Source organism: Barbatula barbatula (assembly GCF_947034865.1).
Source record: "Barbatula barbatula genome assembly, chromosome: 20".
NCBI lineage: Eukaryota > Metazoa > Chordata > Actinopteri > Cypriniformes > Nemacheilidae > Barbatula > Barbatula barbatula.
In genome coordinates, this window is record NC_136783.1 from 15,261,078 (window position 1) to 15,276,763 (window position 15,686).

The 15,686-nt window shown below is 38.7% G+C and overlaps 1 protein-coding gene across 4 annotated transcripts; it reads left to right on the forward strand.

Annotated features, from left to right (window-relative positions):
- Positions 1-61: 61 nt before the first annotated feature.
- Positions 62-15,441, forward strand: alpl (alkaline phosphatase, biomineralization associated). 4 transcript variants are annotated; one of them, XM_079483962.1, is made up of 12 exons: positions 62-305; positions 8,275-8,394; positions 8,890-9,009; positions 9,469-9,584; positions 10,236-10,410; positions 11,621-11,796; positions 11,900-12,040; positions 12,383-12,452; positions 12,532-12,666; positions 12,744-12,935; positions 13,010-13,129; positions 13,400-15,441. In XM_079483962.1, the coding sequence occupies exons 2-12, from the start codon at positions 8,334-8,336 to the stop codon at positions 13,666-13,668; spliced, it is 1,575 nt and encodes a 524-aa protein (XP_079340088.1). In that variant the 5' UTR covers positions 62-305; positions 8,275-8,333; the 3' UTR covers positions 13,669-15,441. The 4 variants fall into 4 exon arrangements, with proteins under 4 accessions (XP_079340088.1, XP_079340086.1, XP_079340085.1 ...); XM_079483960.1 differs by lacking the exon at positions 62-305 and adding an exon at positions 1,773-1,845; XM_079483959.1 differs by lacking the exon at positions 62-305 and adding an exon at positions 5,160-5,410.
- Positions 15,442-15,686: the final 245 nt, after the last annotated feature.

Consider the following 15,686-nt stretch of genomic DNA (forward strand, 5'->3'; position numbering starts at 1 on the left):
TGTAAAGGAGGAGCCCACATTCAACTTCTGACCAATTGTACGTTAGCTGTGGGCGGGACTTTGATAACATAGTACTGGTAAAGCATGGCATGTTAGTTTTTTGTTGGAATGTAGGCCAACGGAGGCAGTTCCTACATGTGGATTATTACAACGTGTTTATACGTGTCTAGTGTAATCTTAAATGAGCACTTTTAATCTACTTTGCGAAACCTTTTCAACTAGGGTTGCCAACTTTGTCACTTCGAAATACGGGACCAAATCTGACCTGTATGAATGACATCATTGCGTCGTATTGGTTACATACAGTACTGTACACTATTTTAATATTCTAACACAACCAAACGCACTATAAAACCGTTTTCAGTTCACCTTTTGCCGTCTACAGACATAAATGAATAAAATAGTAGGCTACGCTTCCGTCTGCTATGTGCATTTGTGCAAACAATCTACATTGATGTTGATATGCGCATTTCTGTCAAACAAGTACTAGGTAAACACCGCAACACTGGTGTGTGCGCGCCACTGTGTGTGTGTGTGTGCGCGCGCGCCTCACTGTGTGTGTGTGTGTGTGTGTGTGTGTGTGTGTGTGTGTGTGTGCGTGTGTGTGTGTGTGTGTGTGTGTGTGTGTGTGACGCGGAGGTTTGAGGGAGCTTGTGAGTGACATTCAGAAAGAAAAAGACATGTAATAAGATGACAGGTGTCGGTAATATCATCCTCAAGTGTCGTGATCACCGCTACGTACTGCTGATGTTGCTTCAATCCGTGGTTAGATCCGCGGAGCAGTCAAACGGGACATGGGAAGTCACGTACCCGGCAAATCAGGCAGGCTCAATACGGGATGTCCCGGCTGACACGGGACAGTTGGCAACCCTGTCTTCAACATTCTTGTGAGGCCTTGCAAAATAGATGGCACAATGCCCCTAGCACGTAAAGTGAACGATTAGCAAAACGCCGGTTGTTTTCTGATGGGCCATAAAGCGCATTGTTTAGTTTATAGTGACACCTTGCGGCAACTGAATTTCTATCATGTCCATTTGTTTGCAGTGAGACATTGTATGTGAAAACATTAGTGAATGTATTTGAACATTTGTAGGCTATTATTTTTAAGGTGAGGGGTTTATCAGTCGAGGCATGTTTGCAACGTTGTTTGTCGCCTTAATTTGTGACTTTGTTGCCAAAGGGAAAATCTTGTAATGCATTTTAAGTATGAGAATCTGTTGCACATGTAAATACATGGAACACTGTGTGTTTGCATTGAGTGTATTTTATGTATTTACATTTTTCGACTGGACATTCTTGAGTTTTAGTTTTCTAATGTGTTGTCCTTCCTAATTCGGTTTCAGTTCTTCGTGATTCGCTGGAAGAAAATGTAGGAAGAATCTTTCGTTTTATTAACATTTACAGGCTCAATCAAATGACACGATTATGCACTTGAAAAACAAAGAAGCCGTGTGCAGCAGAATATTATTACAAAAATAAGCTTCAAGAAATAGAAACACATAAAATACAAACAAGGTTTAAATATTAAAACAAATTACTTTATTTACAATATATTTCCCCCACAAAGTTATTTGTGTCCGAGTCGATGCGATGGGACTCGAACGACTCCTATCAACAGAAGGAGCTCTCGCCCCAGATAGCAGTATTATTAATAGTGGACTGACTACAAACTGGGGGGGGGGTCGCGCTCTCTCTCTCTCTCTCTCTCTCTCTCTCTCTCTCTCTCTCTCTCTGGGCTGGCTCACGATATACGCCCGTTATAAAAGCCCAACGAGGGGAAATCACGAGAATCTCACTCTTGTATTGCGGGAATCGCTGAGGTGCACGGCTACACACCGCACAGGGGTAAGTGTGCATTATTCTCACTTTTAGGGTATATATCGGGGGAGCTCGAATAGAGGGGCTTCTGTTGATACACACCGTCATGTGACTTGAGTTTTAATAGAGAGACCAAGATGAGTTGAAGAGTTGTGCGTGCCGTTATCACATTTGCGCTTTGAAGTCACTGCAGTCCAACAAGTTGCACATGGTTTTCATCCGGATAACGGGACGCACGCGACCAACTTCATAGTCATGAAGCAAAAACAGAGAAATGCAATCATGTAGATGCTTTTTCTTTCCTGTCTTTTCTTGTCTGACTTAAAACCATTTCCAATTGGATAAATATGTATATACAGCTTCATGCGTTCATATATCTCAGCAGTTAGAGCATTGTGCTAGCAACGTGAAGGTCATGAGATCGAGTCAGGGAAGGAACACCCATTAACAACAATGAAAAAAGTATTGAGCGCACAGACTCCTCTTGCAAATACAATTCATGTAGGAAACGTTGAGGAAATGAAATCCCTGGTAATTTGTGGCTACCATGGTTTAAGTTGTATAGTTTTTGTCCATTGTTATATTTTTAGCAAGGGACATCAAAGCATAAAAGTGTCTATATACACATACAGTCGGTAGACAATAATAGAGTTGATCAAATTAAATTATGTATAAGGACAGAAAGCAAGAGAGGGCTACAGTATGTCAGTTCATATATAATTTAGGTATACTATACATAATCCAATACACATTTATTTCAAAAAGCAGTTGGATAACCACACAGTCAGTATGAAGTATTATGATGTCATGATGTTTCTCTCTCTCTCTCTCTCTCTCTCTCTCTCTCTCTCTCTCTCTCTCTCTCTCTCTCTCTCTCTCTCTCTCTCTCTCTCTCTCTCTCTCTCTCTCTCTCTCTCTCTCTCTCTCTCTCTCTCTCTCTCTCTCCCTCTCTCTCTCTCCCTCTCTCTCTCTCTCTCTCGCTCTGAGAAGGTACATATAAGAAATACATTCAATAAGTAAAAACATTAGAGTAAAAATGAAATAAGGGGCTTAGTAAGGGATGAATACAGAATTAAATATGAAATATAGTGTATGTAGGTAAACAAATGAAATACATAAAATACAAATATCTATATCAAATGTACATTTTAGGCAGAAACATGAGAATGGAATAAAAGTTTTTATTGTAAAAATTTATTGTAACAGATTAAGGCAGTAGTTTGTTTCTTAGGGAGAGAATGTGGTCTCGACATCACCAGTTTCCAGGTGGGCACAGATTCGTTCTTCCTTTGGAACTCATGTTTGTCTGTGTCTGCCTTTCTCTATGGCCAGACTGATCACTGAGTTTGATTTGGTCAGGACCCATTTCTCTTTTACATCTCCGTATTGTATTTTCTGTTAAGGGTCCGATAACATTCTAGTTTACTTTGGTTTTTACTTTCCTTTTCCCAATGGTCCAAATATGACTTTTTACTTTCTTTGATAATTTGGTTTATTCTGATTAGGTTTTTTTCTGTTGTGCTGGTCTGAAGTTTCAGAGCCAGCTGGCAGATGGGACTGGCTTTAGGTCTCAGCTCTTGGGTTCTTCTAAATGCTTCACATTGAAGTGTGTTAGGAGGACTTGAGTTAAGGTGTGTCCAAATTTGAGGGAATATTTTTGGAAATGTATTATCGGGGGGTATCTACCTAATTCAGCCCTGGCCTGCATGCATTATTTTGTGTTCGTCTCTGCTCTTAAGATGTTTCTACAGAATTCAGAATGCAGGGATTCTATAGGGTGTTCATCCCATTTGGACTAATCTGTTAGACACTGTGTACCCCAAACCTCGCAGCCATATAGAGCTATAGGCATAAAAACGCTATCAATTATTTTACAACAGACTGTAACTGGAATTTCTTTTTTGGGTGAATTTTCCTTTGATGGCATTAAACGCTTGTCTAGCTTACTCTTTCAGTCTTCAGACTTTTCTTGTGCACTGCTAGACCAAATGGTCCTGACGCGCTGATATTAGGCCGAGATAATTGTAGTGTAAAGTGTGTTCTATTGTGGTGTTTCCCAGAGTGAATGTGTATCTGTTATCCTGTAATCAGTTTTTTTTTTCGGGAAAATCATAATTTTAGTTTTTGTCCGTTTGACTCTCAGGGCCCAATTTTGACAGTATTTTTCTAGCAGGTGTAAATGCATCCGAGACATATTGTGTTTGTAAGTCTTTTGTTGATCAAACGACCAACTGATTTGTATGCAACGGTAGTAAAGTAGAATTCGTTGCAACAACAGCAGAATTATAATGCTCAGAGTAGCATAAGGTTTCGTGGACTCAAGAATGTCCAAATAGAATCATTTAACTTTTTGTATTGTAGTGGCCGAACACATGCTGCATCCGGATCACAATGCAAACCCATGAAATAAAATCTATATAATATGGTCAACACGTTATACTAACAACTTTCAGTCACAGAATATGAGTAAGGATCTAGTTTGAACTCCACACAAGCACACATGACTATAAAGGAACCAGCTTTCTTGTGCAAAAACAGGATGCCAGCCCACATCATTAGAAGCTATTGCTTTTTATTCATTTCAAATAGGGTGAATTCAGGTTAATTGGGTAGTTTTTTATGAGCTTTGGGTCATGACCGAAAGGACAAGATCCCGGATACAGGCGGCTGAAATGAGCTTCCTCCGCAGGGTGGCTGGGCGATCCCTTAGAGATAGGGTGAGAAGCTCGGTCACCCGGGAGGAGCCCGGAGTAGAGCCGCTGCTCCTCCACATCGAGAGGGGTCAGCTGAGGTGGCTTGGGCATCTGTTACGGATGCCTACTGGACGCCTTCCCCGGAAGGTGCTCCGGGCCCGTCCGACCGGGAAGAAACCCCGGGGAAGACCTAGGACACGCTGGTGGGACTATGTCTCCCGGCTGGCCTGGGAACGCCTCGGTGTCCCCCCGGAAGAGCTGGAGAAAGTGTCTAGGGTGAGGGATGTCTGGGCATCTCTGCTTGGACTGCTGCCCCCTCGACCCGGCCCTGGATGGGCGGTAGAAAATGAATGAATGAATGAATGGGTAGTTTTTTGACATTGAGAATTAGCAAAAAGTGCCAATCGTCTGAATTCACCCTGTTTCTTTTGTTAAAGGTAATATGTGTGAAATGCAAGAAATTATGATTATTTTCGAACAATTAATATAGTTATCTCTGCTAATTAAATTGGCACAGGAGAAAAGACATTTCAAGACAAATGCAAAGTCAATCTCTTTTGTTTTTAGGGGGGGTGAACAAAGATTATCAGTAATAATCTTAATCCTAATCTGTTTGAGCATGAACACCCTGCCTGGGGAATAGGTCTCACTCGGGTCCAGTGTGACTCAAACGACAACAAAGATCCCTGGTTACCTGCGTTTCCTTCTCTGAAACTGACAGTTGTGTTCTGACGCCATGACTCGAGAAGGGGTTTGGGTATTGTTGACGACTTTCTTCTGCGGTTTGCTTTTCCTTTGTGTTTTGGCACTGCTGTGTTTCTTCACCTGTAGAATAGCTTCAAGAATACTTCCTGTTGGAGCCCCATTGCATTTTTGATTCTGCTGGGCCTCATGTCATGGTAAAAGTCTCATAGTCATATCAGAACTCTTAGAATGGGGATCTTAGATTAGATTAAACAAAGTGCAATACAAATACTGTATCTTTGCAATATAAATTGGGAAATTCATATCGTGGAAATTTCTTACTGCTTTGAAAACTCACAAGACTTAAATAATGGGTTTTTTAAAGACCAAGTTTTCACATTCAAAACAACAACAACAGCGTAGCTTCATGACGCTGTGAAGGATTATGGAACAATGGGAACTGTCGCTTCAATTTATGTCACTTAAACTCCACCGCTAATAATCAATCAGACATGAATAAGAAATCATGTTTTTGGATGATGTAAACTAATATAGTTTTAAAATTACGTTTGATTCAAACAATAAGACTAACCTTGTTGATCGATATAATAATCCTATGTTTTAGTTGCTCACCTGTCTAGTAAAACACATGCAAGATCAGCGTCTCTGTATAGTAAAAAAGAATTTAAATTGCGCCATAACAACTGCGCAAAATAAGATAGTTGCTTGATCGACACTACAAACTAACACTTTCACATTTGGCCAAGAGACTGTGTTGTCATGGTTTCTACAGTAGTAAAAGCCAAAAGGTAATGCCAGAGACTGTCTGAATCCGAAACTGCATACTTTCATACTATATAGTAGTGAAAAAGCAGTTGGTGAACGAATAGTATGTCCGAAACCTCAGTCTTCATAAAACAGTAGGCGAGAAATACCCGGCTGGTGCATATTTCTCTCTAGATTTGCACATGTGTATACTAATGTTGAGTCCGAATACATATACTTACCTACTATGTAGTAAAAGAAAAAACTATGGTATATCCGAATCCTCAGTATTCATAAAAGAGTAAGGAATTCCCGGATGGCGTACTGGGTTACGCCAGATTCTGAAGCACTCAGCGATGGATCTTGAGATGCTTGTTTATACCATGAGACAACGGGACAGAATACCACGCACAGCCCCAAAAACAGTCTCGTTTTCATGCACAATTAGACAAGTTGTTTATTATTGTAAAGCTAATGTAACATTAATATTTCAATATTATATATTGCTTAAATGTTTTTTTTGACAAAATACATGATCATTGTTCACAATTTCATTTTAATCAGGTGGTTTAACGGATACACTTTAGGGCAATTCAACTTTCTAATCACCTTTCATAAACGTATATAAAACAAAATTGATTTTAATCCTACAATAGAATGTATATTAGAGCAACATGGGTGTATCTACGTGCGAGACATCCACCAAAAGACAGAATACTAACAGAAGAATAATTAGCAGCAGTTTACAGTCAATAAGCATTTTTCTGTTACAAAAATAACATTCCATTGGCATAATCATTCTTCACAATGGGAAGTGTGAATGGGCCTGTTATTGCCGAAATTGAACTGAGAAAACACATCGCAAAATCACAAAGCTCAAAGTTCCTTATTTTCAAATGCTTATAGCCCTACAAGATAAAAATGAAAATACATGAAGATAAAAAGCTCTGAATGTGCTGTAATTGAAGAAAATTGAAAGCATTGAATCATGCGTTGTTTTCTTTTACAAAACCCACTTCGCTGATGCGTGAGGCATTACAGGAATTATTACCAGAAATATAGTCAGTTATTCTCTTGTAGGTTGCACAAAATATATAACACTGGCCTAGTGGTTTTTGGATATTTTACTGCAAAAAAGTTACAAACTGTTTCTTTAACTATCAATGGGTGACATGATAAGAGTACAGAGCTGTAAAATGTATCTAGATTTGCATATTTTGGGTAGTTCTCTAGTTGACAAAAACGTGTCATTGATGCTTTGATCATTGATGATAGATGTTTTCTGCACAATAACTAAAATCTCCATTAAAAGAATGTGAAGCAAGCATATGGGTCGTGTGTGCGGTCTGTGCCTCTGAACAGAAGTGTCCAGTTAATCAGCTTTATCATGCCTATTAAACCACCATGTGCATTGACACTCAATCCCATTAAAGTGACCTTGACTAAACAGTGTTGTGGTTTAATACTTAGGCAGTCGGGTGTAAACCGTAGCTGCGTGGATTTATGTGCAAAGTGTTAATGCAACACCAAATGGTGTACAGTGATGACATTTTTGCAATAATGTAAATTTCCAAAGTAACAGAACCATAAATTATACCACATCAAATCAGAACAAAACGTGTACAAGAATCCACGAAACTGAATGAATGCATGAACACGCACAAAGACCTACAGAAAACAAAACCCTATCCTCATATTGTTTAAAACAGGGGTCTCCAACCTTTTTGTAAGCGAGGGCTACCAAAATATCTAAAATCCTTTCTTGTTGATTACATACATTCAAACTTTAAACATGCGATGCGTTATTTTTACACTCACAGAACCAAATTCAGTTTTCTTTCAGATATTAAAGCTTATAATGCTGGCTAATAATAACCTTTCATGACGGTGTAGCACTTGGCTGTTCGTCGCAGATTTGTCATCTGTCTTGAGCATTATTGGTGAGCCCTGTGTTTAGCGGGCACCTTACAGAGTTCATGCGGGCTACCAGGTGCCCACAGGCACCACGTTGGAGACCACTGGTTTAAAATGTGATTTTTATTTAAGCTCTAATTTCTGCAGCAAAAGGCGACTCCAACTAAATATCTACTGAACCATCTGCCAATTGCTTCAAACCCACAACAAATGTTGTCATTAAAAACCACCAAGAACGTTAATCAGATACGAGTCTAAAATAAAGACCAGACATGAAATTAACAACAAAAAGCATTAAAATTAAAACATGTCTCGCCTTGTCGCAGTAAAGTTTATTGCATAAGTAGCGGCGAGGTTGAAGCACTGCAAAATATGATTTTCCTGTCTTTTCTCATTGCAGATTTTAGGACCATTTGACTTTCTTGGAACGTGAGAGTTTTCCAGCAGATAAACAATACAATGAAGGTCGCAGTTCTCCTTATCCTAGGTTGCCTGGTGTGGGAAGGCTTGGGGTTTCCAGGTCAGTTTATGCCCTTTGTATATGCATTGGGAATCTTACCATTTCAACGAGTTACAGACTTATGCATGGAGACCTAAGAGTTTTCTCAGTTTCATGACAAAGATTTTATTTATATACATTTATATGATAAGCATCATAAATAATATACTACACTAAAAAGCCACTTAAAAGCTGTCCCTCCTTTTTGACCTGGTAAATAGGAAAAAAAACTCATTTGAAATCGATGTTAGCTTTTATAAGAAGATTGAACCTTTGAATCAGGTGGCCTTAGATATGTCCATTCTGATGTTTTAATAAATATAGTTGTAGTGACTATTTCACTGAACAGCGTTGTTTTGTTATGCATTGTTTTTTCCAGTAAAGACGGCAAATATAACATGCTCATAATCTCTAAATGGAAAGGTCATCATTATTTTGGTTAAGAGGAGCGTATTTGCTGCCTTTGTGTCATAACATGTGGATCAAAGTGTAATTATGTTTTCCTACGCCTTGCAGAGAAAGAGAAGAACCCTGCTTTCTGGAAAGAATGGGCCCAGAATACGCTGAAAAACGCCTTGACCCTCCAAGAGCTCAACAAGAACGTTGCTAAGAATCTCATCTTGTTTCTTGGTGATGGTAGGTCTTGGCAGTGTTCTGTGTGGGTCTTTAACAAGATATTTCTGGTTTCAGCACAGACAATACATTTATGAAACTTGTTCCAAATCTGCATAAATGTCTTTGTTGTGATGAACATAGAGAAATATATTTGGAAGAATGCTTTTAAATAAACATTTCTTGGCCACCATTGACTACCATAGTAGAATTTATTGTACATTTCATTGTTCTGTCGCACTTAAAAGAAGATATTTTGAAGAATGTAGGAAAGCAAACTTTTTTTGCAATTTTTCCTACTGGTGGCCAAGAATTGTCAATAGATCCTCCAATAGAACACCTAGTTGCCGCTACATTTCATACACTTGACCTTTAAGCATTGAGGTTTGGTGGTACATGCAGATTGTGATTTAATACATTTAAGTAAAACATAATCTTGAAAATACATTTTAAACACGCCACTCTCTGTTGTTTGTACTGTAGGAATGGGTGTTCCAACAGTGACAGCAGCAAGGATTTTAAAGGGTCAACTGAATGGCCATAGCGGCGAGGAAACTCAACTCGAGATGGACAAATTTCCCTATGTTGCCCTTTCAAAGGTACATCCCACATGCTGTAATCCCATCATGCCTTTCTTTTGTGTCCATAATCCATGCATCCGCACAACAGTCTGCCCAGAGCCACAGGAACGGATTCAAAACATAGTTGAATTTCTCTAGCAACCACAGTTCTGGGGTCACGATTGTCAGTTATACACTTCACTGATGTGTGAGGCATTACAAAAATGATAACCTGAAATATAGTCAATTATTCTCTTGCAGTTTGTAGACAGATGATCATGATTATAATTTTTGCACCATTCCTGGTCACAAATTAGATTTGGCCTGGCCAGAAGTGAACCACATCTGATGCTTTTTTTAACGAGAGAACACAAGTCAAGTTTTGCCTAAACTTGCCATCTTAAAGGGATAGTTCACCCAAAAATAACAATTCTCTCATTTAATTATCCTCATGTCGTTCAAAACCTGTATATTACTCTTTCTTCTGTGGAACATAAAAGAAGATATTTTGAGAAATATCTCTGTGGTGTTGTGTCCATCCAATGAGGATCAATGTTGTTTGGTTACCAACATTCTTCAAAATATCTTCTTTTGTGTTCTGCAGTCGAACGAAAGTCATACAGGTTTAGAATAACATAAGGCTGCGTTATTGAGGAAATCGTTTTTATAACACATTTTTTGTTTTCTCAGACGTATAACACCAACGCTCAAGTACCAGACAGCGCAGGCACCGCCACGGCTTTCTTGTGCGGCGTCAAGGCCAATGAGGGCACGGTTGGAGTGAGTGCAGCATCTGTGAGATCCCACTGTAACACCACTCGGGGGAACGAGGTCACCTCCATTCTCAAATGGGCCAAAGATGCAGGTGAGCGACGGATGTATATCTCATCCGTGCCTCGACTTTCTGCCTTGGTCTATGGTAATTAGAATATAGATGGGATATTTGTCTCTGGGCAAACTTTTTTCCATTAAGAATTTATTAACTTGTTTTTGCATGAGAGAAACAAAGGTGACACAGTGAAAAAAGAAAGAAGTTTAGTGGATAACGGATTGAGAAAAGTAGAGAAACGCAGCCTTATCTGAAGAACAGGAATAAATTGAGAGTGACAGTTTGAATGATGAGGGGAGCGGACGAACAGCTTCCTCATATTTTATTCTCGTGTAGAAAATAAAAACAAATGGTGCGTTTTAGAAGATGGAGGTGCTCAGCTGAAGTTAGAGGTGAATGGATGCAGTCAAGTGGAATTTATAACCGGTATGGAAGGATGGACGACTTGACGTCCATAAACCTTTTATGATTCTAGCTGGTAGTTTTTAAAAGACCACAAGGTCCAGTCAAAAAAGTAAGTCAAAAGTGCTGTCCTGGGAAAATTGTCTTCGTTGGGTGCTTGTACAGAGAATACATGCTTAATACTGGACTGTATTTATGACCTTGACCAGAAAAAAAAGACTTTCCTCTGAATCTGTTGAGGCGATGCATATTTCTTGTCTAATGTAACATTTGCAGACAGGTTTCATAATTGATTTGCTGTAGATGTTTTGTTAGTATATTTATTACTTTTTTATATATATTTTCTTAATAAATAAGAATAACTCCATGGATATTAATTGATTAAATAATAATTAAATAAGCATGTATCATTTAATATCATATAATTTTTTGGTTTGAAATTTAAAATAAATATTTAAAAAAGCTAGTAATGCATACATTAACATTAAATATATTTATGTCTGATTAAAATGTGTTGCAATATTTTTATATACTGTAAGTAATACAAATTCTTAAAACATTTTTAATTTTTTGACGATAGATAAATAACATTATGTTCGGCAAAAACATAAAAATCATCACATTTTATGACAAGTTTTGCCATATTCGGTCCTCGTGTCCCTCCTAACATTGCACCCAGGTAAGGATGACCTAGTCCTGATCCAGATTCACAAATCTTACCCCATGTACTTTATTAATTTCCATCAAATAATTTTCTTGGGAAAGTTTTACTAAATGTAAACATGATTATGTCCCGACAGGAACAATTAACAGTTTTTACGTGTACCTTAACGTGTTTCCCCAGGTAAATCAGTAGGAATTGTAACAACAACGCGTGTGAATCACGCCACACCTAGCGCAGCATATGCACACTCTGTAGATCGTGATTGGTATTCAGATGGGGACATGCCACCTGAGGCAGTGCAGAGCGGCTGCAAAGATATCGCCAGACAACTTTTCGAAAACATCCCAGACATAAACGTAAGCCGTTAATTCATTTTTGTCCGTTTTTTTGCCAAGTGCAACCTTGTAAATGAAAGTATGCGATACAGTATTAACTACATCTCCTGGTTTGGTGTGGCAGGTGATTATGGGAGGTGGACGGAAAAGCATGTACCCCAAAAACACACCAGACATGGAGTACCCGACTGAGAAGAAACACAACGGTACGCGCAAAGATGGCAGAAACCTTGTGGAGGAATGGACTGACAGAGTGAAAGATAAGGTAATGGAAGAAAGCGTTCCATCTTCTCCCTTACAATATCACATTCAATTCCACTTTATACAAACGCTTCTACATTACGACTGTGCTGACAAATCACTTTTTTTATTTTCTCTCTGCGTTTGCCTGCCTCTGGCAGTGTATTTGCGCTTTGATGATATGATGCCTTGTTTATTGACCTCTCTGAATCTGATCCAATTCCTCCAGCAAGCTTTACAAGTTGATTACAAATAACAAAAATGAGTACCGCATTACTTGGTTTCCAGATGAATCATAACAAAGCAATGTCTGTTGTTTTTTCTGTTGTTAACAAAAAATGGCTTTTCTTTTTCTTTGTTTAATCAGAAAGGAGAATATGTTTGGAACAGGAAGAAACTCCTTTCTCTCAACCCAAATAATGTGGATTATCTGTTAGGTGGGTTTATATACATGGTGGTCTAATTACTGTCTTCAGATTTGTAGTTCTTGTATTTGAATGTGAAACTGTACTGCAGGTTTGTTTGAGCCAGCGGATATGCCCTACGAACTTGAGAGAAACCAAGAAACCGACCCTTCACTCACCGAGATGGTGGACATAGCCATCAAGATCCTCAAGAAAAATGAGCGAGGGTTTTTCTTGCTCGTGGAAGGTATGAATATTGCATAAATCAATACTTAATCTTCATTTGCCACATGCATGACAACTGACCGTGTGGTCTTCTAACAGGTGGACGAATCGACCACGGACACCATGACGGAAAAGCAAAGCAGGCCCTGTATGAAGCTGTGGAGATGGACCGAGCCATCACTCGAGCCGGTCTACTCACCAGCGTTTATGACACGCTGAGCGTAGTCACGGCCGATCACTCTCACGTCTTCAGTTTCGGAGGATACACGCTACGAGGGAACTCAATCTTCGGTAAGAAATGAAGTCTCGAGGCTTAATTGTGGGTTTACGGTCCAGACTCAAGAGTTTAAATTTCTTTTTTGCAGGATTAGCGCCTATGGTAAGCGATGTTGACCAGAAGCCCTTTACATCCATTCTGTATGGAAATGGTCCTGGGTTCAAGGTGGTTGATGGCGTGAGAGAAAATGTCTCAACAGTGGACTACAGTAAGTAATTGCTGGCTTGTCGCTTCGCTTATCGTGCTTTCTGCCTCTGGACTTTCTTTCGAGCTACTTGGAATGATTTCTGTTAACCACGTCCTTTGCGTTTGGTTTTTGCTTTTAAAATGTCTATACTTTGGGGAGCATATAGCGTACTGTAAGTGCATGTATATATCAGAATGAGTTGCACTCAATTTACTCTCAGTTTTGACTTGTGAATTAAATCTATATAATACAGCAGAATATATCCTAGTATTGATTTTCTTCTGCCCTTAGATCAAAATAACTATCAGGCGCAGTCTGCCGTTCCTTTGCGCATGGAGACTCATGGCGGTGAAGACGTAGCCATTTTCTCCAAAGGCCCCATGGCTCATCTTCTTCATGGAGTCCAGGAGCAGCATTACATTCCTCACGTCATGGCATATGCAGCCTGCATTGGCCAAAACAAAGACCACTGCCGTACAAAATCTGGTTCTGCCCCATCTCTCAAACATATCTCGCCTATGCTGGCTGTTCTTCTCACAGTAACTTGGATTCTGTGTTGACCCGTTTTATCTTTTTAATCAATCACCATTCCATTATCCTAGCTGATTTCTTCAAACAGAGTTTATCACGGTTTTTTATATTTTAATCGTTTTTTAAAAAGTTTCTTACCCGTCTATAAACATTGGGACCAGTACTTGGGCATTAAGAATTATGTAATCTGAAAAATGTTTGAGATTTTGTTGGAAAACGAAAGTAAAATGTGAACTATTTTCATATGTGGCATTTAAGTTTCACAATCTTACAATACACAGTTTTAAATGTAGAGATGGGTCGTGGTCTGAACAGTCATATGAGCAATTTCCACTTCATCCTGTATTTTCACAGTTAGCCATTTTGATGACGCTTTTTTTCCAAAGCTGCTTAGCACTTCTTATATTACAGCCTCCTGATGAATCATTTCAAGACTTTGTTAAGAAACTAACTTTCAACAGCACCTTTCACTCTTACAACCCTTGTTTTCTAAACTGGTTTTTAGTGAGTCCTGTCAATTTTCAGCAATAAGAAGTTACCAGTAAGATTACCAGTAAATTCCATTCCTATCATCAAACGATAAATGCCAAAACATTACAGATTGCCCATCTCTGTATGCATTCCACATTACAGAGACTTACTGGCATCTGGTACTGATGTGTGAATGGTAGTAAGATGTGGAAAAAGGGAAATCTTTTTCATGTGTAAATTGCAGTTGGTACATTTACCGGAAAGGAAATTTTATTGCAGATTGCATGGATGAAAGGTGCTCATGTTAATTGGATCGTCTGCATGTCAAAGATCATCCTTGTGCACTTCATCTGTTCTGGGTGGTATGCACACGGCTGTATCAAGACTGTATATAACAAGAAAAAGTTATGGGTAATATCACACCCTAGTAGCTCACGTACCTTCGATGTGTGTGTTTTGAACCGGTAAATAGTTGGTTTCAGCTGCAGTACGTCTCTTAAATTGGTCCCTGGTGGATGTTAGAATGTCAGATGTCCTTGCAAGTTTATGATAAACAACGTTGTTTAGATGTTCAAACGACTGAACTCGATCATTAAAATCAGATGCTTTCTAGAAGATGCATTCCAAACAAAGCTGTGCTAACTGGCTATTGATTTTATTATTTGAAAGTTATAAAGTTTGAGCTTGGCATTTTGTTTCTATGATTAAATAACTAAATAAAAATAAACACTTTGCAATAGACTGACTTTGTTAGACTGAACACAAAAATCACTAGTTGTCTGTATTCCCATTATACCTTGCCTTATACATTGTTACCCATCAGTTAGCATCTTTTCTATTTTTCCTAAATGCAAATCTACCTCACTGTTGTGTGACATTTTTAGGTGAATGTTCATTTTAGTCCCCTATGAAGACCAGCGAGACTTAGTTTTTCTTGAAGGACTTTTTGCTTTTACAAGGGAATACACGTTTTTTTTTAACCGTATGAAAAGTCAAAATTATTTTTATTTATGTTTAAATTGGCAGTGATTTCTTCTACTTGTATTGATTAATCTGAAACAGTCTTTTATCTGTCTCCTATTTGATCATCCGAATGACAGTTGAGTGTGCAATTCTTGCATTTATATTAGTATCGGTCCATGCGCCTTTCGGTGAATGTCATTCAGTCGATTCAATGCTAATAACTGTGGCTTTTGTGTTAAAGTCTGTTTACTTTGTTTACCTGAATTTCTTTTCATTTTGACCTGAATTGAAACATGCTGAAAGAACAGACATAGCAAGTCGAGACAAAGGAAAAACATTCACAATAAAGAGAGCGAGATAGTGTGGAGAAAAACAGTTGCACGTGTCATTTTTCATTCACGGTAGTACACATAGTAAAATACACACAGCTTAGACTGCATAAATGGCCCTCTATAGGAGCATTGTGGAAAAAGAATATGGCTCATGTTGACATTCCTTCTAAATTATCAGCACGATTTCTTATGTCGTAATGCTACAAAACTACAGAGCCATGTAGAGGTTATTTTATCACCTTCCAACCACAGTGCTCTGGTGTGTTTCTATGAAAAGTGTA

Coding starts and splice junctions, on each gene's coding strand:
- alpl (XM_079483962.1), top strand. CDS start 8,334: ATGAAGGTCGCAGTTCTCCTTATCCTAGGTTGCCTGGTGTGGGAAGGC. Junction 11,797..11,899: donor AAAACATCCCAGACATAAAC/GTAAGCCGTTAA, acceptor TTGGTGTGGCAG/GTGATTATGGGAGGTGGACG. Junction 12,667..12,743: donor GTTTTTCTTGCTCGTGGAAG/GTATGAATATTG, acceptor GTCTTCTAACAG/GTGGACGAATCGACCACGGA.